This window comes from Pimephales promelas, chromosome 6 (assembly GCF_988280905.1).
Source record: "Pimephales promelas chromosome 6, fPimPro1.hap1.1, whole genome shotgun sequence".
Lineage (NCBI taxonomy): Eukaryota > Metazoa > Chordata > Actinopteri > Cypriniformes > Leuciscidae > Pimephales > Pimephales promelas.
In genome coordinates, this window is record NC_142774.1 from 26,702,523 (window position 1) to 26,729,530 (window position 27,008).

General features: G+C 37.4%; 1 protein-coding gene across 2 annotated transcripts in view; it reads left to right on the top strand.

Moving 5' to 3' along the window:
- The window catches only part of fbxw7 (F-box and WD repeat domain containing 7), a 189,240-nt gene that overhangs the window by 46,072 nt on the left and 116,160 nt on the right, over positions 1-27,008 (top strand). Inside the window, exon 2 of one of the 2 annotated variants that reach the window (XM_039693851.2) lies at positions 1,310-1,365. Coding sequence is in view for 1 of the 2 variants with exons in the window: in XM_039693843.2 (XP_039549777.2) it covers positions 18,137-18,289 (153 nt within the window). In the remaining variant the exon portion in view is untranslated. Of the gene's footprint in view, positions 1-1,309; positions 1,366-18,121; positions 18,290-27,008 lie in introns of those variants that run through there. The other variant, XM_039693843.2, reaches the window with a different exon arrangement.

Consider the following 27,008-nt stretch of genomic DNA (forward strand, 5'->3'; position numbering starts at 1 on the left):
GAAACCTGTAAAACGCATTTGCAGCTGCACAGCCGTGTATATATCTATGCTGCATATACAGACATCCCAACCTACAAGAATTCATTTCAGGGAGGTATATCTCAATGAATTTAATGTTGGGGGGGGGGGGGGGGGGTTAATATATGTTATAGCCTATTAACATATTTAAAATATGTTTAAAATAAATATAAAATAAAAATGGTAATATGTTATATTAACATATTTTATATTTAATAAATATTATTAAATAATATTATGTATATTATATATTACATTTACATAAATATTAACAAATGATTGTTTTAATTATGGAATTCTCCATAATTAACTCCTAAACTTCAGTAGAGAACAATTCTTTGTAAGGAAGGAGGGGTTTCTTTATTGTACATTTATTTGCATGTAGTATAGCATATGGTTTGCGTTGCTTTAAATTGGTCAGTACAGCGCTGACTATTGAGTGTCGCTAGGAAACACGTCCGCGCTGCGCTGACGAATCGGCTGCGCGGCTCGGATCATTGAACCGTGCATATGACATGTCTGCGCGGCACGAGCTCTGTAAAGCCCCGCTGTCTCGTCCCACTTTTGGTTTGTTTGGCTTGGCGCCGCACGCTATGTATGTTATACGCGCAGTATCTCGCTCTAGATTCCGGGAGATTTTAACTCATTTGCGGGCATCAGGGAGACGCTATCAATATGCGTGTGACTCCCGGAACTTCCGTTTGGCGCGGTTTGAATTGAGCAGCGTAAAGGCACAGATGCCGATATATTGATGCTGACGTCACAATATATATTTTAATTAACTGTATTGCTGTTTGTTTATTATATGTTCAAGTCATTGTCGAGTCTTCCACTTCAAGTCAAGTCAAGTCTCAAGTAACTTGTTCTCAAGTCAAAGTCAAGTCAAGTCATTTTTGTACTTTAATCAAGCAAGTCACAAGTCCTGAAAATTGTGACTCGAGTCAGACTCGAGTCAAGTCATGTGACTCGAGTCCCCCACCTCTGTTGTTTACACAGAGATTTCTGAAGTTTTACCTTTCACTGTGAAGATCTAAACATATTTAGATATACAGGAAATCGCAATGGAAGACGATTTCGATACATCTAAATATGTTTAGTGGAAGGTAAAACTTCTGAAATCTCTGTCCCTTGCTAGACTTTGTTAGAGATTGTGTACTAGTAATGAGTAGCATCATGTTTTTACTTATACACCTGGATAAAATTGAAGCAGATTTAAGTAGTTTTTGTCTTTCCTTTATAAGAACAAGAGGAAATGAGATGGTCTTTAACACCCACTTTCTCTTATTCACAGAGGTCAGAGGTGGAGAACCACTCTTTAAGGACTAAAAGCTGCCAGACGTGTGAATCGTAAGTAGCTTTCTGATGTACAAATTTTATTTTACTGAAGAACCACCTGGATTCAGAACTTCACTATCGTTCAAAAGTTTGGGGTTGGGAAGAGTTTCTGCTTTTGAAAAGGTCTTCTGCTCACCAAGGCTGAATTTATTTGGTCAAAAATACAGTATAATTGTATATTGTGAAATATTAAAATTTCAAACAAATGTTTTAAATTTGTATGTATTTTAAGATGGATTTAATTCATTAGCATTTACTCCAGTCTTCAATGCCCTGAGATCCTTCAGAAATTCAAATTTGCTGGTTTGCCGCTCCAGAAACATTACTTATCAACGATGAAACTGTTGTGCTAATTAATGTTTTTGCAGAAACCATGATGCATATTTTTACACTATTGTTTCAATGAATAGAAAGTTAAAAAGAACAATATTTATTTATTCCTTTATTCCTCATTCCTTGCTGAATAAAAGTTTATTTCTTTATATAAAATATAATTTTATACAAATGTTTTAAAGGTACTGTAGTGTGTATTAATATTTTGAGTAATTATTTAAATAGTGAATTATCATCTTATTATTATTACTACTATTATTTGTATGTGTGTGTTTATTGTGTCTTGTGTGGCAGAGATAAATTCGGTCCGTAACGTGCAACCGTTCTGCTTTGGTTTTGAGGTTGTGGAATTAGGACTCGATCAGCAAGTAGTCGTGGAGATTTCAATCCATCCCGGTGACTCGAATCTTAATTTGTTCAGATTCATTCACTGATTACTTCTGTGATTGATGCATCAGAGTTTAGCATGTGATTTTAATCAGCCGAGTTGTTTTATTTTTATATTTGTCTTCATTGTTGGTTCTAAATCATTACCAGAAACCTGTGCAATTTCAAGCCTTTACATACAGCTCCATAACGGTTTCTACAAATTCTTTTGAGACGAGCAGTCCATTCAGAGCTCTTGCCACCATTTGTTGTCTTCACCCGGATGTGATGTTCATACCGTTGACAGGATGAAAGACGGGAGAAAGAACATAAAGGTGGAGACCCACCCAGCCACCCATTGTCCTTGGTGTTGAAGCAAGGAAGTGAACTTTCACACTTCCCCTCTTATGTCGGTTAAGACTCACTTTGTGCAGCCCTGACACACTAAAAAGGTTTCTTTTTTTGTGAGATGGGCAGCTTCATGTTCTGGGGTCCATGTTTGTTTTTGTGTGTCTGGATTCGCTTGGGGGGTGTTGTGTGCTTGGCTGGTCTTGCAGCTGGTTAATAATGTATGTCTTGTCACGCTTTTGTGAATTAAAGGTAAACTGATATGGTGCAGAGGGGGCAGTTCTTTCATTGATGAATTTTTAAAGAGCTGCACTGCTAGAGGCCACTGGGCTTGTTTATAATACCTTGCTTTAAAAAGATGTGTTGAGCTAACGGAGTCTGAGATAAATTGTAAGAGAAACACCATGAGTAGAAAGAGGCTGACGGCCCACCTAATATGAAATGTTATATATCAGCGATGAATTATACATAAGCTCTGAACGCTGTGTGAGCGGCACAATATTTGATAAGTTATCTTTGTTAATCTGCAGGCAGGACAAATGGACTCAAAGAGTGTGAGTCTCAGAGGGATTTCAGCACATAGTATGGACCGATCCAATGAGAAAAGGCAGCATGAAATCCAAAATGACCTTGTGCTTCCTAAATAAATGCTGCTGGTCTTACTGTTTATGGTTTATCTGCGCCCATTATTTTAAATATAAAGGGATGGTTCACCCAAACATTAAAATGAAAGGGATCGTTTACCCAAATATTAAAATTGTCATCATACTCTCTGCTTTTGCTGAATTTGCTGAAGAATGTCTCTAACCAAACAGTTGACGGACCCATTAACTTTCATAGTATTTTCTTTTTTCCATACTCAGTGGGGTCCATAAACTCGTCGGTTACCCATATTCTTTAAAATATCTTATTTTGTGTTCAGCTGAGGAAAGAAATGCATACAGGTTTTGAACAACTTGAGGGTGAGGTAAAGACAATTTTCATTTTTAGGTGAAATATCCTTAAAAAAAAAAAAACAAGTTCCTAAATTGTCATCAGTGTAACATTTTCCAACTACTTTCCTGCTGAAAGTATAACTATGACCAGATGGGTGGGAAATACAAAGTACCAGTCTTCCAGTAAACATCATAAACAAACATTTCCATAACAAATCAAATCCACATATGAATCCCCCTATACATTATTTCAATCTAAATATTTTTTTACTAGGAAATACTGAATACTGTTTCATGTCGTCTTACACCGCATATACCAAAAACTAATTGTGCTATATTTAATATGTGTCTTTTATTCTATTTATGTATATCATAGCTATAATTGTTATACATTTAGATATGTGTGCATAAATTTGCTGATACATATATATATATATATATATATATATATATATTGATAAAGGGACCATAAATCTTTTTGGAAATCATTACATTCCTGGCATGTTGACGACAAATGTATCTTGTATGGAAAATAATCTAAGTTCTCTGACAACTATAATAAACTATAGTACAGATTCTCAAACTCTGCTTGAATGAAAAACTGTTCTTCAGGTAGAATGTGTATAATAATTTAGTTCCTGATTGATCAAGCACCAATTGCAATAATTTTTGTTACAAAAAATAGAGATTATCATCTTCTATAGAAAGCATGTCACTTTCAAGCAAAGTGTCTTGCTCAATTTACATTTTAAAATAGGTTTATTCAGGTTCCATTATGGTCTCTCTTTATCAGTTATGCTTTTACATAAATCTTCTAATTTTTGTGAAAAGATGATGTTTAGCTATCAAAACCGGTTACACAACCCTTTACACGGACCTAGTCTCCATCGCGCAAATCTGACTTTCAAACTCTAAACCTCTGCAGTGTTTCCCTTTCATTTAGTCTGTTCTTCTATTCATTCCTCTTTAATAATTCAAGCTTTCTCTATGTGGTTCACAGGAGAGGCCACTGAAGGCAGGCATTTAGTCTGCACGACTCCATCGTGCTTCAGTCCAACTGTCCATTTTTAGTCCTCTTTAACCCCTACACTTGTCAGTCCAGCTTTGACCCGTCTGTGTGTCAGTGGCATCATGAGCCTGTCATGGATGAGCGGTTTCTGTTCTGTCTGTTGTCCCAGTTGTTCTGACATCAGCTTGTCCACATCCATTGTTCTCAACTTGGCTTACAGAAGACAAGTCTTCTGGGTTTTTTCAAAAGAGTTCACTTCTCAGGGTCTTTACAGTAAATGTGATGTAAGATTTAAGACTTTATGGTGTAAAAACAAAATGATAATGATTTTTATCTGGTAGAGAGAGCAGTGAAGACTCTAGGGTGAAATTCTCAGATACACTCGTTTCTCAATTTTTCTCAGAACTCTTAAACGATAATAAGAAATGTTTCATCGGCATATTAGAAGGATTTCAAAATGTGATTTTCTTGTAAAATGTTTTAAACTTTGTTCATCAAAGAATCCTGTAAAAAAAAGGATGTCCATAAAACATGGGTGATTGAATAATAATATTGAGCACCAAATCAGCTTATTACAATGATGCAGACAATTCGGCTATATACAAATATATTTGTTTGTGGTACTCATCTTTATTCCACAAATAAAGTCAATTAAGCAAAACTTTTTCCCGAACCTGGAATATTATTTTAAGGTACTATTGGAATTTTCTCACACAGCAGCTATTTTTAGATCTAAAAATATCCAACAATGCATTCTAGCTCATTAGACCTCCCTCCCAGTCCATTGAAAAATGCCCAGTTTTACTCCGGTCAGTATTCTCATTCACGTTTCGGAAGCGCTGCTTGAAAACAGGAAATACATTCAGTGAACAGCAGTTAGCCCACCCTGCCTGGTTGTTGTGGGGACAGGAAGCTTGGATTTCAAACTGGAGAGCCTGTGCAGGGCATTGTTACCGTGGTTACAGCGTGCTCGGTTCAGAGCCCCACTAGAGGGCAGTATATACAGATACATACAGGTGCATGGACAGTGCGCCCGTGTAGGGCAGGCAGGACTGTATTCAAATCCCTCACATACATTATTATTCCTGTCACCACTCTTATACATATAAATCTCCCATTGCATAACATACAGATTCCATTAAAACTGGACTGATCATTTCTACTCTTATTGTTGTGTTTTTATAAGCTTTCTACTTTCGTAAATATTTTCTATGTAATCTTTCTATAGTTGAAGTTGCTGGTAGTGTACAGTAGTGGCCAAAAGTGTTGATCAGAGGGGATATTTGTTCAATTAAACCATCAAAATTTAAGAAACATTTTATAAATATTTTAAATTAGGAAAGAACAAAATACTAAACTTTAAGGATTTATCTAACAAAAAAAGATAGTTTGTGTAAAGAAGTTTTATTTTACTATGTAAAAACACAAATGCATAGAAAAACAAAAAGCTCAGAGGAAAAAGCAAACTTTGACTTCAATAATCAATTGTTGATATTTTGGTTTTGTATGCATTCATGTCATACTTTCTTTGTATGACAGCTTGGTCAAAAGTTAGGAATGACAAAATTTGGCACGATTTATTGTTATCAACAATAAACAATTCACTCCAAACAATATGTGATGTATGCAAATTGCTTACAAAATCTTAAAAAAAGAAGATTATATGAAGGGTGAAGATGTCAATTTTCCTAGTCTGGCCACTATTGTATACACATTTAGTCTAAGTCTAAGTATTAACAATTTTTATTTATTTATATATACATATTTAGTGTATATTATATTTGTTCATTAAACTGCAATATCATTAATATTATCATCATCAATATTGAAAACAATTGTTGTTTTTTTGGAAACTAAATAGATTTTTCAAAAGAATTTGGTTCATTTAAATTTGATTTGTATAGCACTTTTCGAATTACACATGCAGCTTTATAGAACATAATGAAGTTAATGTGTATAATATCTTAATATATTTAGCCTATGCAGTCACATTAAAATCGTTTGTATACATGTCTTTATGTTCAGTAATTTGCTAAATATATGTTTTAATTTCTTTCAAAAATGACTGCCCTCTAATCAGTCTTTTTTTTCTTTGTAATTGCATTAGGTTGTGTTTCAAGCACTTTTACTCATAATGCTCTCACCATGTCTCGTTTAACTCACATTCTTTCTATACTATGACAGATGTTATACAGTAAGTGTGAATTATTGAACTTTTAAAATGAAACCGTACAAAACAAGAAACTGTGTTGATATTTAGCATATACCAAAATATTTCCAAGCAGGGTCAACCGTTGCATGTCTAAGTCACATGCAGTAGTGGATGAATCAATGTTTTTGAACAAATTTATTGAATAAATGATTCAATGACTCTGTCACTTGTCACAGGCATAACTATGTACTGCAGAAAGTCCCTGAAACTCCATCTTTACATTCAGTTATATTCACAGTTACTTTTATTATAGTGAGGCGGTATATTTGTTTTATCTTAAAGAGGACCTTTCATGGATTTTTGAAAATGACTGTTCATGTAGTGTGGAATATAGCTCTAGGGTAATGAAAACATCCTGCATAGATTTATATCTGAAAGTGCACCGTATATAAAGTTATTGTCTTTCAAAAGTAAGAGTCAACTCTGAGTCTATGAAATGAATTGTTTTTGAAATGAGTCATTAGCTGTTACGTCGTGACATAGATACAAAAATTAGCTCATTGGCCGCTCCCAACAACTGCGCGCGCAGACAAGTGTAAACTTGAAGTCTATAACACATTCAAATACTTCAGCTAAATCGCATCATGTCGAGAAGACGCTGTGTTCTACATTGCAAAGACAGAGTAGTTTTGTTTTTGGCAAAAATGGCAATTACCTCCTAAACGACTTAGCCAAATATGACTTCGCTCTATATAATAAGCACTGCCCCTCAAAAGCCGCCACAATGTGAGTTTCGCCGGGCAAGCTTGCTCTTGACGGAGACGCGAGTAAGGGACCGTGTGGAAAGTGCACTTTTTCTGACACGTTTGTTCAAACACTATATACAATTTTCAACACTTGACAAGCTATAATCCTGGTTATGGGCGTTCCGTTGCCGACAGTCTCTGCCTACGGTTTACCAATAACCAATAACAACAGACTGGGTCATTTGACCAATCGCCGCAGATTCGCGTCACTCAAAGGAGGTGTTTGGGAAAATGAATCGTCGAACGAATCATTTGGGAGTCGTTGAGCAAATCAGTTAAAAATAAATCCATATTATAAGACAAATAAAGTGTTTTTTATCCTTGCATGCACGTTAAACTGTTTTTGGGAACTCCTAAAACAAAAATAGGAACATTTCAAATGCTATGATGGAGGCTCTTTAAACCTTTTTTGCTTTCTCATTGTTTTAGCCATAACTTATTTACTTGCCACCTAATATCCTGAATCCCATAACCTGTCTGTGATGCTGTGAAATCGATCAAGCTTCTAATGACCGTAAACCCATTTAAGATTAATCCTCATTAACTGGCAGCATGCAGTCGTACATGAGAGAGCAGCGGAGACGTTAATGAAATGCCTATCTGTAACAAACTTAAGGAGAGGAGGATATTGAATGTTGTGTTCTTGGGTATCACTAATTTTTAAATGGAAGGGATGCAATTAGTATCGCAATTGGTATTTTTCCCCAGGCCTGAACATGAATTGGAAAAGCTGTCTCAACATTGAGAGAACCTTTTAAACGTAACTGAAACTTATAGCACTGAATAATTTTAACAATTGCGAGAGGCTGATATGTTGTTGTGTTTTGCATATAAATTAGTTTGTATCAATGATCGTCACTTCTGAAATTACACATGATTTTGCTGTTGTTAGCAGGAGCGTGAGGTCATGAATCTTCATATAGGCGTGTGATTGTCTCTGTGTTCGTGCAGGTGTTCGGATGACTCACTTTGGCTGCAACATATTGGCACGGTCAGTCTAATAAATGGCAGGTAATGATCCCCCTCTGCTCTTGGCGCTCTCTTGCTGTTGAGCCGCCACAAACCACGCGTTTTGATGTTGGCACTGGCAGGTGTGCTTTCATGCCAGCCAGAATACCAGCTGACTGTTAGACTGAAGCCACCCATTCATGCAATTTGGCACAGGCAATTAATCAAGGGAAATCATATCACGGAAGCTTAAAAGCTCATCTTGTTAAAGGAATTTGTCTGTGGCTTTCTTAGCAGCTATGATGTTTTTTTTTTTGCAGAGCAATCCTTAAACTAGGAATTGGCAAAAGTTTGGAACACAAATGAAGAATTTTTTAATGGAATATTATAGATTTCTTTTCCTCCATTGAAAGTCTTTTCACCCAAAGCGTTCATAAGAAGGTTGTAAAAGAAATGTATGAATAGAGCCGTTTTATCCAAGTCTTCTGAAGAGAGACAATCGCTTATGATGAAAAGATTTAATGCAGGCTTTAATTTACATGAATTAACATTGATCAGCGAACATGCATGGATCACTCAAATATGGAAAACAAAATATCAACCCTACAAGAACAAACCTCATTGGAAAGTCTATGGGTTTGGGACAACATTAGGGTGAGTAATTGATAAACAGAATTTTCACATGGTGGACCGATCTCTTTAAACAAGTAATAATTAGACTGCTTTTGGGGTAACCTGACCCCGATCAGACTGACTTCACAGGGAAAATTCACAAATAGATCACTCTTGGTAAAAAACAGATGGATGAGAGAAATGATTGATATTCAGTAGGGGTGTAACGGTACACAAAAATCACGGTTCGGTACGTACCTCGGTTTTAAAGTCACGGATCGGTACGTTTTCGATGCAGCAAAGAGAAAGAAATTCCAGAGAAATTTCCTATTTGTTTAAAGAAAAAATATTTTTAAGTAAGTGTGAGTTTTCCTAGATCTTGAAACTTTCAGGTTTATAAATAGGGGTCATCTTTGGAGGATGAACAAATAATGTTTTGGTCATCACATTAAAAATAGCATTTAAATATATATTTATTTATATAATATTTGAATTTTGAAGTGCTGGAAAAAGATGTGTGAAGTACTTGAAAGCATTTCACCATTCCAGCCAAACTGGTTACAGTTAGTGTTACTATATTAAATCCATGGTGAATATTGCTGGTCTGTGGACGTAAAGTACTAGTTCATTCACGGCACAATGTTTCTCCTGGTTTCCATGACGGCGCTGTTTGATCTAATAGAGATCTACGATTAATAACGGAGAAATGTGAATGCATCTCACTAGATCTCGCAGCGATGTTATTACCTAGTGGCGAATTCAAATGTTTTCTTTACCGGATCTCTTAGCGCGGTGTGGTAACAGTGTTGCTTGATCGAGATCGGCTCGCGCTGCACAGATGTTGCTGGTCCGAACTGATAAACGATCTGTGAAGCACATAACGAGGAGCGCAGTTTCGTTCTGCTTTCATTACCCTTGCCATTTGGATGTTGTGCAACGTTGTGTTGGCCGCGTCAGCACGAATTTTGCCGGCAAGAAAAATGGTCCAAGCAATCGTTCGGTTTGTATGCGTACCGAACCGGAAGCCTCGAACCGAAACGGTTCAATACGAATACATGTACCGTTACACCCCTAATATTCAGTAATGTTGATTTAACTGCCCCAGCTGACACTATTGGATGAGAATAAAATTGTACCTAAATTGAGCTGGATAATGTCACTTGTCTTTTGTAGAGATGCTTTACGGCTGAAATTGAGCAAGTTTTGTTACTGTGGAATTTTACAACTTGTGATTTATTTTGTTTATGAATGTAAGCCTGCTTTGAAAAAAAAAACCCTCTGAAATCATCTTATTAGCTTGTTTTTGGATCCGATGGTCTTTAAGTAGATGCATAACCAGTGTTGGGGAAGCTACTCTGAAACTGTAGTTTCACATGCTACAAGATACTCATAAGTTAAAGTAGTTAAATTACAGTCAAGCTACCCTTTTGGAAAAGTAGTTAGCTACACTACAAGTTATTATCAAAAAGTAGCTAGCTACATTGAAACTACTTTTGCTTTTTTGAACAACGTATGTTAATAACTGAATAAGTGTCTGAGGAATGTTTTAAGTAAAATATTTAGTGTTTAAAATAATGCAATACAATTATGATTTCAAAGATTATTGTTTTATTACACACAACACTCAAATATCTCAGACTGTTTGTCAAAAGTGCAAAATTGCAACAAATAGCCTACAACATTGCAAGAACAAAATGTACATCCAACGTAAATTGGATGTAGAACATTTTCTCAAAAAACAAAAAAACAAAAAAACGATTGAACTTGGACATGGGTAATTAACGTTAGTTGTTTCTCCACCCTCCAAATCTGCCGTCACGTCTTGCTCCATCATGGATCATAATATAGGTGTGTCACTGACAACCCACTTCTGACCAGTGAACCGTTAGCCGCAAGACGCGTGATTAAACAACAGGTGGCGGTAATGGCAAAAAATGAGTTTGTAATCTAACCAGAAGAAGAATATCCTTTTATCGCACTGATTTGCGCAGGCTCGAGAAACGCAGTGTAGCTTTTGCTTGCGCTACACCGCTACTTGATGCAAAGAGTAGTTAGCTACTGGAAAAGCTACACTGTTTAAAAAGCAACTGAGCTACTGAAAAATGTAGTTAAGTTAGTAGCGTCGCTACTTGTAGTTAACTAAGTTACTCCCCAACACTGTGCATAACAGCACACTCTACCGTATAACAGTGAAAACATGGAAAAACGAAAACGTACAATACACACCCAAACGTACAATACACACGCATCCCACTCCACACCTAATATCATATGCAAGTATCATATTAAAACCCCTCAGGGTACTTGTATTATGTACTTTTATTGTTATGCTGTTACATTATCATTCTATAAGTTACACACACAAAATGGTCTTAAAATGACAGTAACAGCAGTTAACTTTAGTTTTTGTGACAGACATACTGTGTCTGAATTTTATCGTTGACATACAGGCTTATACGTTAGTCCTCCTCACTACTTTTTTTTTTTTTTACCCTTTAGTGTTATTTTAGTTGTAAAAACAGTGTGCCTTTAATGTTAATGATTAAAATGTACACAAATAAAATTGGAATGACCTTAAATTTATTGAACTAACAGACATTTACTCTTACTTTTCAGGACTCCATAATGCAACGTAACACTGCACCCTAAGTACTTCAAGTAACAACAAAATATGGTTATGAGCTTTAAACTGTCCAGTAAATTAATTATATTAGTTTATATAAGTTTAAATAAACCCCTTATAATTGCTTCCCCCGTCTACATTTTCCCCAGACACACCTTCTCCCACACAAAAACAGAATTTTATTCCAAATATGTAAAATTCCCCGTTAACACTAGATTCCATGTTAATTGGCCAATTCCACGATTCCATCCGCAATTCCGTGATCGCGGAAATTATTGGGCCCTACTAACCCTGCAGCGTACTAATCCATGTCAATGCATCCACGTACAGCCTTCCTCTGCTGTGTTCAATTCACGTCGAAAATCAGGATTTATTAAAACCCCTGAGGTTGTTTGAAAATCAAGGGATGTCTGTCTTAAATTGTCCTTGCGTGTCTGTTTTATTAAAGACCTTTTCCTTTCATATTCAACACACTAGCCATATCTGTCTAAAGGTCATTTGAAGTGATTGTCTGTGAATTTAAAATCACCCAACAGAACTTATCTGGCCAGTTGCCTCTGCACATGGTCTATTGCTTTTGTTCACCAATAGTCAGTTGGCGAACAAAACTGCCGCACTGCCGCATTCCTGATTACAGGAAATTGATAACTCTCACCTGGAACAATGACTGTTGTGTAGGTAAAACAATGGTGTAATGTTTTGGGAGCAGTTGCTACCTTCTTCCTGTGTTTCCTGGTTTGATTCTGTCTAAATGACTCTAAATGACACGAAAATACATGAGTGTGTATTTTTGCTCCTAACAGCCTTTTGGTCTAATGCTATATCAAAGAACTGGAAAAATTGTCTGTTTAGTTTATCTTATAACTAGACCTGGATCTGTTAGCAAATGATTGTAGTAGAAAAAAAAATATTAGAATATCTGGATAAACTGATATTACTAGTTTGTTTATTTACTTTTATTTTTTGGGGGGCCAAGGATCACTATTACAGTTGTGCATACTTAGCAGTTCAAGTTTTTATTCCTATTTATTTGATGTTGGTGCATAACTAGTCTCGTACTGTGCATTTACATGTCCAAGCAATCAGACTTGAGATAAAACAGTCAAATAAACTTTGCCTTGCAGCTAGCAACAACTCAGAACATCCTAACAACCACCAACAGCACTTCAAATGAACACTCGCCAATCTGTTAGTATGAAAGAGCCAACAACGCATCAAAGACACTCACAGACTCGTCGCTGAGCCCAGAAAAAAATATCTAGCATGCTAGATATCCAGAGCTGTCGCATGACTCAACCTCATGTGACGTCATGAGGTCCAGCCAATCAGAGCAAGGCATGGGTTGAGGTCACCGGGTAAATAGTTAATTTTTCTTTTTTTTTTGCGTTTTTATTTTTTTCTCTGAGCAAATCATCGCGCAAACAGTTTGCAGCACTAGTTTCTGTCTGACGTCCATATTCGTATGTTGTGTTGTTCTTCACGTCTTCACGTCTTCTTTGTTTCTCGTCATTTCTGGTTCGTTTTATTGCGAACTTAATCAAACCATGAAAAAAAAAAAATTCGGCACTCAATTGGATAGACCTACAACCAATCAGAGCAACGGAGTAAGTGACGTATGTTGAGCGAGTTGTGAACAAAACTAAACTGCACGCACTCTGGAAAAAGTATTTAAAAGAAAAAGTGTTAGTGAATGTATTTACAGACAAGTTCTTCGTTTAGATCTCGACAATAAAGCCAACAAATCTGCTTGCATTTCTCGACCTGTTTCAACAGGGTTGTAGCGCGACTTGACTGATTTTAAGAAAAGGAGAGGCGACGAAAGAGACCAGGCTGAACAAGTGTGTTCATTTGAGTCAGAGAATAGAGACCGGGTCCGGGAGTCAAAATAATTTTTTTTAATTATGTGTTTAATGACGATTTAAATACAAAATGATGAGTAGCATGTAATTTATTTGAAAAAATACACCTCTTATAAGGGGTACAGTGACTATATGTATGGTGTGCGAGTAGTATAGTAACAAAACGTCACCATTGTTTGATGCGGCGATGGCTTTGACATGAGTTGCATCGCCGTGATGCCCATTTCGGTTCCTTGTTTTACTTGGTCTTCCATGAGTGCATCCAAAGGAGAAACCACAATGACAACTGGGTTTTCATTGCGTCCCAGCTTCTTATAGCGACCATCAGAGCCAGGTAAATTAAACTTTTGCCAAATCCTGTAGGAAGGACGGCAAACACATCTTTCCGATCGACAAATGCCTTTATTGCAGTTCTCTGTTCGTCTTTTAAAAAATTAATGCGCTGTCGATTTCTTCTAAAACAGATGTGATAGCGGAACCTATACCTCTCAATTATCCAGCTGCAGTCATCTTTGAGGGAAACCAGTTCAACCCAAGTCTTCGATTACGTAACTGCAGATCATCTGTCCATCATCGTATGCCTGCCCAAAGCCCGCCCTGGCATTTTTTTTTTTGATTGGCCCGAACATTTTTTGACTGACCATAATTACTACTCAATGGATCGAGTCCAGACCGAACTTCCCGACCAAAAAATGTTGTGGGCGGGGTTTGGGCTGGCATCCAGGCTAGCTTGCCTGTGCAAACCTATCAAATTTTCTCTAGGAAGTGTAAAAATCAAGTTGTAGCTTACTCTAGTCACTTATTTTAAATGATCCCATTTGCTTTTCAACTACCTTTTTTACTTTTACATTCCATCCTGTTATCAAACCCTTTTCAACCCTTCCTTTTTCTTGTTTATAGAGTAATCTGAATGACTCTTCCTGTCCCTCTTTGTCTGTCTCTCAGTGAAATCCACACTCTCAGACCTTGGATCGCACCAGATCGATGTGAAAGCAGGGAGCTGACACAGTGAAAAGCAATATTCATAAATAATGTACATAGAACACAGCATGATCTTTTACCTCTATTCTCAGTCCTACTTTAGGCAAACTATTGGTCATCACATCTGTAACATGTTTATCTGGGACTCTTATAAAGTCACAATGAAATAGACGTAGTGACAGATCTTGTGTGGAAAAAGATTATCATAAAGGAAAAAAAGTGCAGGTTGGTAACTAGGTTCTGATTTGGAGATGAATGTAAACTTGCAAGGGCGGGGTTTAAACTGACTAAATGATTTTTTGGGGGATTTTAGGGATTTTTCACTTCAGTTCATTCATTAGGATCCAACCAGAGAAGCGACCAAACACCTCTACGTTTTCCCAATGTAAATAGTTACACGAGTAGTGTAACTCGACCAAGAATGGTGACACAAAATAAAACGTGCTTTTCCACTTTACATGCTTAGAAAAGCACAACGTTTTATTTTGTGTCACCATTCTTGGTCGAGCTACTCTACTTGTGTAACTGTATTTAAATAGGGAAAACGTGGAGGTGTTTGGTTGCTTCTCTGGTTGGATCCTAATGAATGAACTAGGCTAAGCTAAGTGGAACAAAGTTTCACCTCAAGACAGAGCCATTTAGTGCATGCACTGAGACTTAGTTAAGGGAATAACTTAGTTTTATACTTTGTGTTTATCCCTTTAAATGTAAATGAAATGTAAACACTAAGACTGGCCAATCAGAGGAGTAATCTTAAACATTGCATCAACATGAGAATAGAACTGATAATAAAACTTTTTAAGGTTATATAACTTCTGTGTGTACTATAAACCTCCACATGATACTTAATAAAATTCAAGGGTACTAGAATGGGACTTGTCATCATTTTCCATTAGTTTTTACACTGACTCCAGCCACAGGAATTGCATTGGTAATGTATGACATCCATCCTTTGAAAACCACTCAAAAGACAATTTAAACATTTTAACAGCTCAAACAACACATTTTCTCTATGGAAGAATTAATGTAAATGCATTAACAAAACTGTAAGCTGCACATTTTGTCTTTTAAACCCTGACTTTCCTCATTGACTTCAGTTTTAAGTGCGTTAGGAGTCTAAATTATTTTCTGTGGCAATCGACAGCATGTTCGTGATGCTGTTGTTAAAGCTTAATTTTATTGAACCCTTAGAACACATTTAAATGTTGCTTTAAAATACTATAGCTCTGTTTTCATAGGGGAGGTTAAGGCTTTCCAACTGTCTTGAGATTATTGCATTGTCCTATAAAAAATGTGCAGGATGCTGCACCTCTTTGATATCATTATGCCAGCCAGATGAAGCCCCACTGTTGAGAATTTTTTTCTCTTTTTGTTTAATCTCTGATTGTGTCATGGTTGGGAGAATGAATGAGTTTCTGTCTGTTGCTGGGCTTTGTTGATTTGGTCCATTTATTCTGGCAACAGGGCTAAAGATTCCACAGAGAATACACTGAGTGTAATGAATCACAATGTCAAGACTTCTTATAGTGAAGCCCTATGTTTCTCTCTCAGTGAGTAGTTTTACTTCAGAACCTTATTTTGGGGGAGTAAGCGGGTGTAACAGGTGTTAGAAACAGGGAGTTGGAAAGAGAATGCATCTCAAGGCCAAATCATAAGTGTAGTGCAATAAAGTGACAAGTACAACTAATATGCGCCAAGCTTTCAGTAAAAAAATAAAAAAATAATAAAAAAATCACACCTGAATGTGAAATGCACTTTGGCCGTTGTTTGCACCTTGAAGTGATAACTGCAGTTCATTTCCAGGCTGGTGGAGCCGTGGACCTCCATGCATGTCCTCTGCACGCTTGGGTGATTGCACCTGACTTCCTGAATACTAAGCAGAATGAAAGAGTCTCTTGCGGTGATCACATCTTATCGTGGAAGCAGCTGGTGTAGATTGAAAAATCGAATCTCGATCCAACACGTTTCCCAACAGAGCCAGTATAGACTTGTTTAAGATGGCAGTCAGACTTCATGAGTCTGTTGGGTCACTATGCAATCTAAACCTGCTGTGTTCATTCTCGCAATCCATTTGAATCTTTAGGGTCTTAACCATTTGAACCCATCATGTTTACCTGTAAGGCACATGCCCTTTTGATATTGGTTATGATGAAATGTGATTTGTCCTGATTATGCTTGGCTATTTATAGTTTTCTGGCTGGTTGCCTGGAGCCTCATGTTTTGCCCACCTCTCAGACACCACTGCACCTTGCAATATCTTCCCCCATCATCCCATCAGCCAATGGTGTGATCCCTACAATGGAATCTCTTTATCATCCTTCATATTATTTGCTGATGAGTCTGCATATCTCCCACAAGGCCCAAGGGATCCCAGTCTGTTTGCAAATCAGGTTGGATGCCTGAGATTAGGTGAGGGAGCTCAACGCGTTGAGGGATAAGGTTAGGAATGAGACGGACTGTCATGATGCGTTTTGGCTAAAGATCGTTTGCTAAGGTAGAATTGCCTTCATTTCGTTTTCCCCACAGCCTGTTGGCATCTTTATCTGTGTTATTACTTCCCTATGCAGTTTTATAAACTGACTGATTAATCATGCCTCCAGCAAAATGTTGATGTTGATCTCTTTAATTGAGCTTTTGCTGTAATATTACTTGTAATATAAGTCATTTCTTTATTAAATTTAGCATTTTTTATGTGCATAGTCTTGGTCTTTCATTGCAAGTGATTGAAACATTGAAAACATTGCATAGTATGTTTACTGTGTACTTTAATCTATTTAAAAAATATATAGAATTTGATTGACAGTTTGCATGTTTTACTCAGAAAATACCTTTTCAATTATTTCAACATAAATGTATCTCAAATTTGTGACTGTCCAGGCACTCAAATAATGAGTCATGAAAGAAGCTGCTCTTTGCTGATATTGCATCTAGTCCATTCATCAGATGGAAAATGAAAAGGCGAGGGCATTGCATTGTTAAATATAATATTTTGCAAAGGCGTGGTTGATGTTATACTGCACAGTTTAGAAAATGTAGTAGGTCATGTTACAACTGAGCACCTAGAAATTCTGCATAATGTAGTCGGGTACTGTGCTATTCTGAACACGCTACATATCCAGATGCATTAGACGCTGGTTTGTAACTGGAGGCAGTCCGGCTACTGAGATGAGCGTGAGGAGGAGAGACTGAGAGAGGGAGGGGCTTCCAGAGCTGCTGTTCATCGAGATGCTCGAAAGAGCGGACTGTGTCAGAACGAAGGAGGGGGTGGGAGAGAAAGAAGGAAGAGATGCAGCTTCATCACAAGCAGCTGAGGGAAGTGCAGGGAGGGTAAGCTTGGCCTGTTTGAGAGCGGTACTCTCTGACTACCTGTTCCAACGCCATCTGAGGATCACCACCCACCTGCGGGAACAACTGCGTCTTCAGACTCTACATTACAGGCATGGACGAGCTTCCAGGACTTGAAGGAGCTCCTTGTGTATTTTCCCCACACCGAACAACTAAAGACTGATGGGAAGAAGACTTGAAATGAACAACTGTGTCTTTAGGTGAACTCTCACAGGTTAATCTTCCTGATGTCCCATGAACTCTTTTCTAGAAATCGGGTGAGAGTCTGTAGAACTGTGACTTCCTTGGCTCTGGCAAAACTTTATTTTCCCATGGCAATTTCCTCCTTGGGACAGATCGCTATTTTGAAGGAACCACTTTCGACACAAACTCTTCTCCCAGTCTGTCACTTAAGCTGACTACTGAGAACCTCTCTTCCACCGGGACTAGAGTCATCAGTCTTTCAAAGTTCTTTTTTTGGTTTCTGATGAGCAAGTCAATGTGCGGTTGTGGCTGCAGCATCATCTCATCGCTGATGAAGAGGCTGGGCCGCTCTGCTTGTTGCTCAGACTTGCTCTCCTGCAGCCACACTTCTGAGCACCTGCAGCGCCTGGCTACTGGCTGCCCACCTCAGCACAAGGTAACCTCCAGCTGAAACCAAAACTTGTAGTTCTGTTGAATACATGTTTGAAATTTGCTGCTAGAACCCTATCTTGTTTTGTAGTGTGCATCTTGTTGTAGACTAGTTGCAAAAGTTATGGATAGACTAAAGGACATTTTTGATGAAAACCAGGCTGAGTAGGATAAATGTGCTTGTCTGTTTAATGGGTTGTACTTTTTGTTTACTTTGGTGTCGATTAGTTGAACTAATGAAAAAATGGAAATTATTAATTTCAAAAACTCTAGTGGACTCAAAGGTTTGAAAGAATTTAAGGGGACATAGACAATCAGATATTAGACCTTCAGTTCCACGGTTTATCATTTCTAGCCATTAGTTAACCCAGACTAAGGTCAATAAGGCCAACATACACTCACAAAGGATTATTAGGAACACCTGTTCAATTTCTCATTAATGCAATTATCTAATCAACCAATCACATGGCAGTTGCTTCAATGCGTTTAGGGGTGTGGTCCTGGTCAAGACAATCTCATGAACTCCAAACTGAATGCAAGAACCCCACTGGGTACCACTCATCTCCACTACAAATAAAAGAGGCTGCAATTTGCAATAGCTCACCAAAATTGGACATTTGAAGACTGGAAAAATGTTGCCTGGTCTGAGTCTTGATTTCTGTTGAGACATTCAGATGGTAAAGTCAGAATTTGGCGTAAACAGAATGGGAACATGGATCCATCATGCCTTGTTACCACTGTGCAGGCTGGTGGTGGTGGTGTAATGGTGTGGGGGATGTTTTTTTGGCATACTTTAGGCCCCTTATTGCCAATTGGGCATCGTTTAAAGGCCACGGCCTACCTGAGCATTGTTTCTGACCATGTCCATCCCTTTATGGCCACCATGTACTCTGATGGCTACTTCCAGTAGGATTTCATTCAATTTCTTGAACATGGCAATGAGTTCACTGTACTAAAATGGCCCCCACAGTCACCATATCTCAACCCAATAAAGTATATTTGGGATGTGTTGGAACGGGAGCTTAGTGCCCTGGATGTGCATCCCACAAATCTCCATCAACTACAAGATGCTAACCTATCAATATGGGCCAACATTTCTAAAGAGTGCTTTCAGCACCTTGTTGAATCAATGCCACGTAGAAATGAGGCAGTTCGGGAGATTCGTGCCCTGGATGTGCATCCCACAAATCTCCATCAACTACAAGATGCTAACCTATCAATATGGGCCAACATTTCTAAAGAGTGCTTTCAGCACCTTGTTGAATCAATGCCACGTAGAAATGAGGCAGTTCGGGAGATTCGTGCCCTGGATGTGCATCCCACAAATCTCCATCAACTACAAGATGCTAACCTATCAATATGGGCCAACATTTCTAAAGAGTGCTTTCAGCACCTTGTTGAATCAATGCCACGTAGAAATGAGGCAGTTCTGAAAGCGAAAGGGGGTCAAACACAGTATTAGTATGGTGTTCCTAATAATCCTTTAGGTGAGTGTAATGCACAATCTTAAAGTTTTAGAAATAATAGTCCTTTGGTCTAGCGGTGACAAAGTCGTTCTCTGAGAAAGGAGCTGTTAGCAGTCTCCTGATGAACATTTCAGTCTGTCTGGTTCGGCGCAGCAGGACTGACCTTGCAGTAGTGTCTCCATTGTTATTTGGCCATTAGAGGGACTGAGGAGACCATGCAAGTGCACTGCAGTAATTGATTTTGTAATGGAACCAGGTGATTTAATGGCCGTCCTGCTACCTTGACAACCGTAGAGCTGTCTTTGAACTGACATGCATTCTTAATGGACATCTGTTAAAGGCTGTCTGCAGATGATTTTTTGCTCTCTGCTTTTAAGAAGAGTTTTGAACAGAACAATGTGCTCGCAATAGAGAAGAGTGGCGTAAAAGGTCATGGACTCTCATATGTGTTCTATAGTCAATATTGCCTGTTCTGGTTGTTGAGCTGCACTGATAGTCTGGAAAAGCCCTGGCTTTGAAAAATCTCTGGCTCTGAGACGCTCAGTTTGCACAAGATCGATCTGGTGCATCATGGGAAAATAGGTATGCCCCAACAAATTGGATAAAACGCTATGAAGGGAAAATCTTTTTTTATTTTTTGACTTTTTTTGTATAATCTGTTGTGTTGGGATGATTGGGAAATGGAGTATGTAGCAAGATTAACGTATTTTGACAGGGGTTTGGTCTCTCCTCCACAATTAGCATTCTTCAGGGAAAAAATGTATATTTCCACTTTTAGACAATTGATCCAACATCATTTATTATTAAAGAATCAAACTTTTGAAAGTGCTTGCAGATTAAGCATTTGCACCATAAAAGCACATTAAGTTGCCTGTTGTTCCTTGTAATCACAAAAACTGCAGATAAAGGAGTGCTCAATGCTACGCTGCTTGGAAATCTGAAAAAAGCTTTCATGTTTTTTGTCTTCCTCTCTGTGGCTTTCTGAGTGAGACGATTCTCGCTCGTCCTGGGTATGCCTCATCATCTTGGGGTTGGGTTACCTCTTTTCAAACTGGACCGAATACTTTCATGGCTCTGATATTGATTAATACCTTCCTCAATGAAACGTAGACTCAAGGGCGTAAAGGAGACATTAGTCTTGTATTTATAGAATTAACAGGCTGAATGCATCTCTGCTATCGCTCCCTGTGACTGCTGCAAAAGTATAATTACATAGATTAGCATCCTCTTTAATGTCACACATTAACACAGTATGACATAAATAATAAAACTAATTGCTTAGCTGGCAGGAAGTTTTATTCAGACTTTGAGCCTTGACGTTGAGGCTAATTTAATGGCTAAATTGGGTGAGATTTGTAGAGTTATTTTATTTTTACTGGGTTTGCATATTTTTTACTGACACATAGTAAACATTGTCCCATTTTCATGAAAAATTAGACTAGTTTGTGTATCTCACCAAACAAGATACTAGGGCTGCCCTCTAATAGTCGACAATTTTATTAATTCAGTTAGTCTCAGAAAAAGACACACAGGATTTGGTGATGTCATGCGGTGACCATTAAAGATGCCCTAGAATGTAAAATTGAATTTATATTGGCATAGTTAAATAACAAGAGTTCAGTACAAGGACATGACATACAGTGAGTCTCAAACACCATTGTTTTCTCCTTCTTACTTAAATCTTGTTTTTGAAACACAACTGAAAAATAGGTGAATATCCACACAATACCGACTGTGACGCAACAGTCGGGATTAGGGCTGCAACTAACGATTATTTTGATAATCGATTAATCGGACGATTATTTTTTCGATTAATCGATTAATCGGATAAAAAATTATATTCCTTTTTTTGTTTATTATAACAAAATAAAACCCTAAAAACCACACTCTTTTGTGTGTTAAACTTTTTTATTTGTTGTTTTTCTTTATAATGAAAATATATATGACCATAACCTATGACAAAAATGCTATTGTAAACTAGATTAGTGGATAACTCAGCAAAACTTAGCCTAGAAAAATCACAAGTGCACAATAATTTTATAAAATCTGAACATTTAGTGAAAAAAACATTCCTTAGTGGGGAACAAATAAGAGACAATAAGTGTAGCACTTACTCTGGTAAAACGTACACATTGCTCTTTGTATTCTTGTTATACATTCATGAAAAACATCGTAAAAATCAGATGCACAACTGTTTTAAATGTAAAGCACAGCTGTTTAGTGAGGAAGCAAAATATAATAGATAGGACAGAACAGGTAAGGCTATTAATAAGCTTTCATTGCGCAAAAGTATTATGACATGATCATGAAAGAGCTGCACAGAGTGCAAATGCGCATCGCGAGGGCTGAATGATGCGCTTGAAGCAACACGGAGTCACAGGGCGGCGCGCAGCTCTTCAGTGTCCGCCGCATTAAAGTTAAAAGCACCAAGGAAAGAGAAAGACATACTGACTGTGTATTATACAGTATCTATGCAATAGTTTATTAAGCCTTTTCTTTTGACAGTTTTAAAATTCAGTTAGGCTATTGTGCACGTGAAGAACAATTATACTGCGCCGACTCTACTATAGTGTTGTGATCTAACAGACACTCAGTAGAAAGTGATTAAGTTACAGCAATAAAAGTCTAGCAAGATAGTCATTATATTACGAAACCATAGACCTTTATCTACGGATCAATTATAATAATAACATTGAATCATCTTGGAACGAGATCACCATGTTAACTGTTGTAACGCGACGCGCTGTTTGAACACCGAATAGAGAATGACTGACAGCCGCAGTGGAGGGAAAAGCTTAGGTTAACTTGAATTTAATGACTTAAATATACATTTCTATCTCACATTATACTATAGTATGGCTTCATAAAGTATACACGATTAACGTAGGTCACCTATTTTGGTTTTAAAACGGCGAATTTACCGAAAGGTGAATGATTTTCGTGTGCTGCATATTGATAGCGGTTTCCTGATGCCCGCAAATTAGTTCAAACTCACGGAATCAAGAGCGCGCATGCGAGACAGAAGATAATGTGCTCCAAACCGTCCGTGTTGCGCGCGCGAGACAGGGTAGAGCGGCGAGGGAGAGAGACTGCATGTGCGCTTCATGAAGCGCATGTAAGAAGCGCATGTTCCATGTAAACAATCCCCGTGACGTAATCAGACCAACTAATCGATAATGACATTCGTTGACAACGATTTTCATAATCGATTATAATCGATTTTATCGATTAGTTGTTGCAGCCCTAGTCGGGATCATTAATTTGTACGACTCCAAACGTTTGCATAATGACAGACGGAACTGCGCAGCCGGAGCATGGCAGTTGCTCAGTGTTTGTATGTTTTAGTTCCTTCATCCAAGCCTCTGAAGAAACAAAGGGTTATTTTTTTTCAACGAAGCTCTTACTGTATTTTCATGATCGTGTCTGCATTGGTGAAAGCATTAGAGAGAGCAGCAACTGCGTTGCAATAAGATCTTCATCCTCTCGATCAACAGACTGTCATCTTGTCATCCTGTGTCTTTTTCTGAGACTAACTGAATTAATAAAATTGTCGACTATTAGAGGGCAGCTCTATGCTCACCCTATGCTCAGTGCTCATCACAGCAACATTTTAAGTGATGGGAATAGATCTAAATACTTCAAAAACATCTCACGATTCGTTAATCTCGATAGCTGTAATATAATAGATGTAGTAAAGGTATTTGAGAGAGTTTCACATGTAATACATTTCATATGGAAGCATTTCAGCCAATCACAGCAGACACGCCCCTTCAAAGAGAGCGTTCAAATCAGAGGCTAAAATCAGGCTAGGAAAAATGCCTTTTATTTCTAAATTATGACTAAAAAACATACTAACATTATAAGGGAAACCTAGAAACATTATAAAATAATTTTAAAAACCATTCTAGGGCACTTTTAACATGGTCCTTGCGGTAATATGTTGAGCAGAAAATTCAAAGTGTGGGAACAAATAGACTGACTCTGAGTCATAGCTTAATTGTCCATATTGATGTAGTGTTTTTTTTTTTTTTTTTTTTAGAGCCGGGACTTTAACGCGTTAATTAAGATTAATTATTTACAGACTTTAACGCATTAATTAATTACACAAAAAAATTAACGCATTTTAATCACACTTATTTTTGCACCGCGGAACATTTCTCACTGGATTAGTTTCGGTGGACCGAATATACTGGAGCCCCAACTAGCGTTCATGACTTTTTTTTTTTTTACAGTCTATGCTTCAGACAACTAAACAACAAACCACAGTGAACATGAACGAAGAAGCTGACTAGACCGCTTTGGTTGGTCCCGTGGATGGGAAATTTTGTTATAAAAACGAACGGATGAAAGCGTCATTAAGAGCATGGTTGTGTGCAAGCAATTCGCATATCACATCGACCCTCAAGTTTCACCTCAACGCAAAACATACAATTGCACTGGTTCTGCTGGACTTGAAAAAAATAAACAATATTTTGTTGCTTAAGCTTATGTATTCAGTCATTATTCAATGGTATACTAAAAATTCATGTGAAAAAAAATCTTCTCACTGTTCTCAGTTCAAATATTTATGCGATTAAAATGCGATTAATTTTGATTAATTAATTACAAAGCCTCTAATTAATTAGATGAATTTTTTTAATCGAGTCTCGGCCCTAGTTTTTTTTTTTAAATCATATATATCTATAACACATAATGTATGTTTATTTTGTTTGTGTTTTCATTCGGTGTTAAGTCTGTTGTCTGTCAGCTTGATTGTTTGCAGACTTTTCACTGATAGCTATACCCATTTGAAGTGTTTCGGTATGCTGTATATTTATTTGTTTGTTTAAAATGTATTTAAAAAATAAATTCCGAATTTAGTTTTTAGAATGTTTTGTTCTCAGAAAAGTTCATGCTGGTATCGGTGGGCGGGGCTAAACCAGCCATGTAGAAGCAGGTGTTGATCTTCTCCTTAAGGGGTGGTGTTTTATCTTCTTTGACATCATAGTTCCCCACTTTGAAAAACGAGTCATTTGCTGAGGCTGGTCTGGTGTCAATAAAATCTTTTATTGGACTAACAAGGACTTTTTCAATTCTGAAACTTAAAATGATGACCTCTTAGATGCCAAAAGGGCTTTTCCAAAAGGAAAATGTGATTTCCCAGTTCATTCCATAGCCCGACAAGATACTTTTGATCAGTTGATGGATGGTTGCAGACGTTTAAGTTTGTTGTCATAGGGTGAGGATTTTATTTTATTTTAATTTTATTTTTCGTGCCACACATTCATCACCTTAGAAGTACTTGAGTTAGTTAGCTCAAATTAAAATGGTGATCCTTTACTCACTCTTATGTTAAGTCAAACCAATACAACTTTTGTTCATTTCAAAACACTAATGAAGATATTGAAACTTGAAAGATTTTGATATCTGTATTGATTAGTGTATAGACCACATCAAATATGGTTAGCAGAGAACAAACCTTGTTGGTGCATACATCAAGTGAGCGAATTTGAGCTTCCATTTACCGTATTGTGTGTGTGTGTGTATGTGGTTGAGTTGATCAATATTTTTGTGTATAAAAGCCTATAAAATAGGAAAAAGTCTTTTTTTTTTTTTCCTTTTTTATTAATTTCGTTGAGGATCCAATTTGAGCAACATTGTATTGCTGAGGATGTGCGTGCTTTGGATCAGTTTTTTACTGTGTATAAAACCTACAATAAATCTGTTCATAAGATAAAGCAATCGTGTCTACTGTCTACTCAGAAGACTTGGGTTGTGTTTTGAGCATGAACAATAGTCTTAGATATTTAGGTTAACTATCCTTGGAAATCTATTCTTTTGAAACTATCCTGATCGCCCTTCATCATGTTCTGTAAACACAAATGTCATCTTTCACATTTCAAATTTGACAAAGCGTTTCTTTTGGGTATGTGGGACTCCCAAAATTTGACAATTTCATAAATTCACTTTTTATGTAGTTTTAGTCTTTCTTCTGGTAAATGGATCAAAAGTATTGACTCATCCCTGTTAATACTGTTGATTGGATAAAAATCGGTCTAATGCAGGATGAGTCATGCATATTTTGGTTGGTTTTCCCAGAAGAGAAAGGCGGTACATTTTAAATACCTGCTAAAAGGGAGTTTTAATCAACTTTTTGAAGTACACTAACGTTTAGATGGCTTGATTGCTAATGGGCCTAAAAGCCACACAACAGACCACATGATTCCCAATGGTTTATGTTCTCTCCTTCTATGTCTCATTTGTTTCCTCTGATATCAGTGAATGCAAAGTAAAATAGTTCTGTGAAAATCCTTGTAGCTATAGAGTTGATTAAACGCCAGCTTGTTCTGTGAAACAGATTTCTGTCTGCTTGGCCGTCTGCCTGTTCTGTTGGAGAGGTACTCTGGATTATCAATGGTACCAAGGCTTGTGTTTCAATCCTGACAGAGCCAGCATAGAGTGCCCCTTTGCAGTACTTCAACTGCACATCTGTGTCTTTTGTTCTGGGATATCAGAGCTTGATGCTTGGTCTGCCAAAGCCATACAGATGCATCCACAACAGCACATGGTTGCTGGCTGGGCACATATTGCCTGAGTACTTATAAATACAAAAAAAGGCCTGGCTCTACACAGGCTCTTTGGCTAAGTGACTGGCTCAAGCTTTTACTCACTGTCTTTTTTTTTGCCATTGCAAAAATGTTAAAAGTAATGCTTGAGTCAATTAACAAGCTATATGTACAGTAGGTGAGACAACTTGTGATGTTGCACTCTCCTGAACACTCATGGCTGTCTGGGATTGTTTCAAATTCAGCTCCTTAGGTAATGATGTTTTAAGCACATATGATTAATTATTATTTTGTTCACTTGGTAAGTAGGTTGAACTTCCTTTTAAAGTGCAGGACGGTTGTAAACCATTTGTTGACTGCTCAGAGGTTGTATGGGTCTGCATTGTTCACTCAATTAGAGTGCATGTCTTAGCTGAACAGAGAATTGATTTAGAGACAGGAGCACTTCAGGGACTGCTTCAAATCTCATAAGTTTGTATTTGCAACTTGCTTATTGCCAGTGGAATTTTGGGAGGCGGCATGAGAGGCTGTGCCTTCTCCAAAAATATCTACTGTAAAATAATAATAATAATAATAATACTTTACAAAAAATAAAACAATATTTTAGGAGAAATTGTCAAATAGCATACAGTATCTTTTCACCCTGATCATCTTATCTCCCTGATTGCATTGGGGTGTTAATATGATGGAATCTGACATGGACCCAAACTAGCTT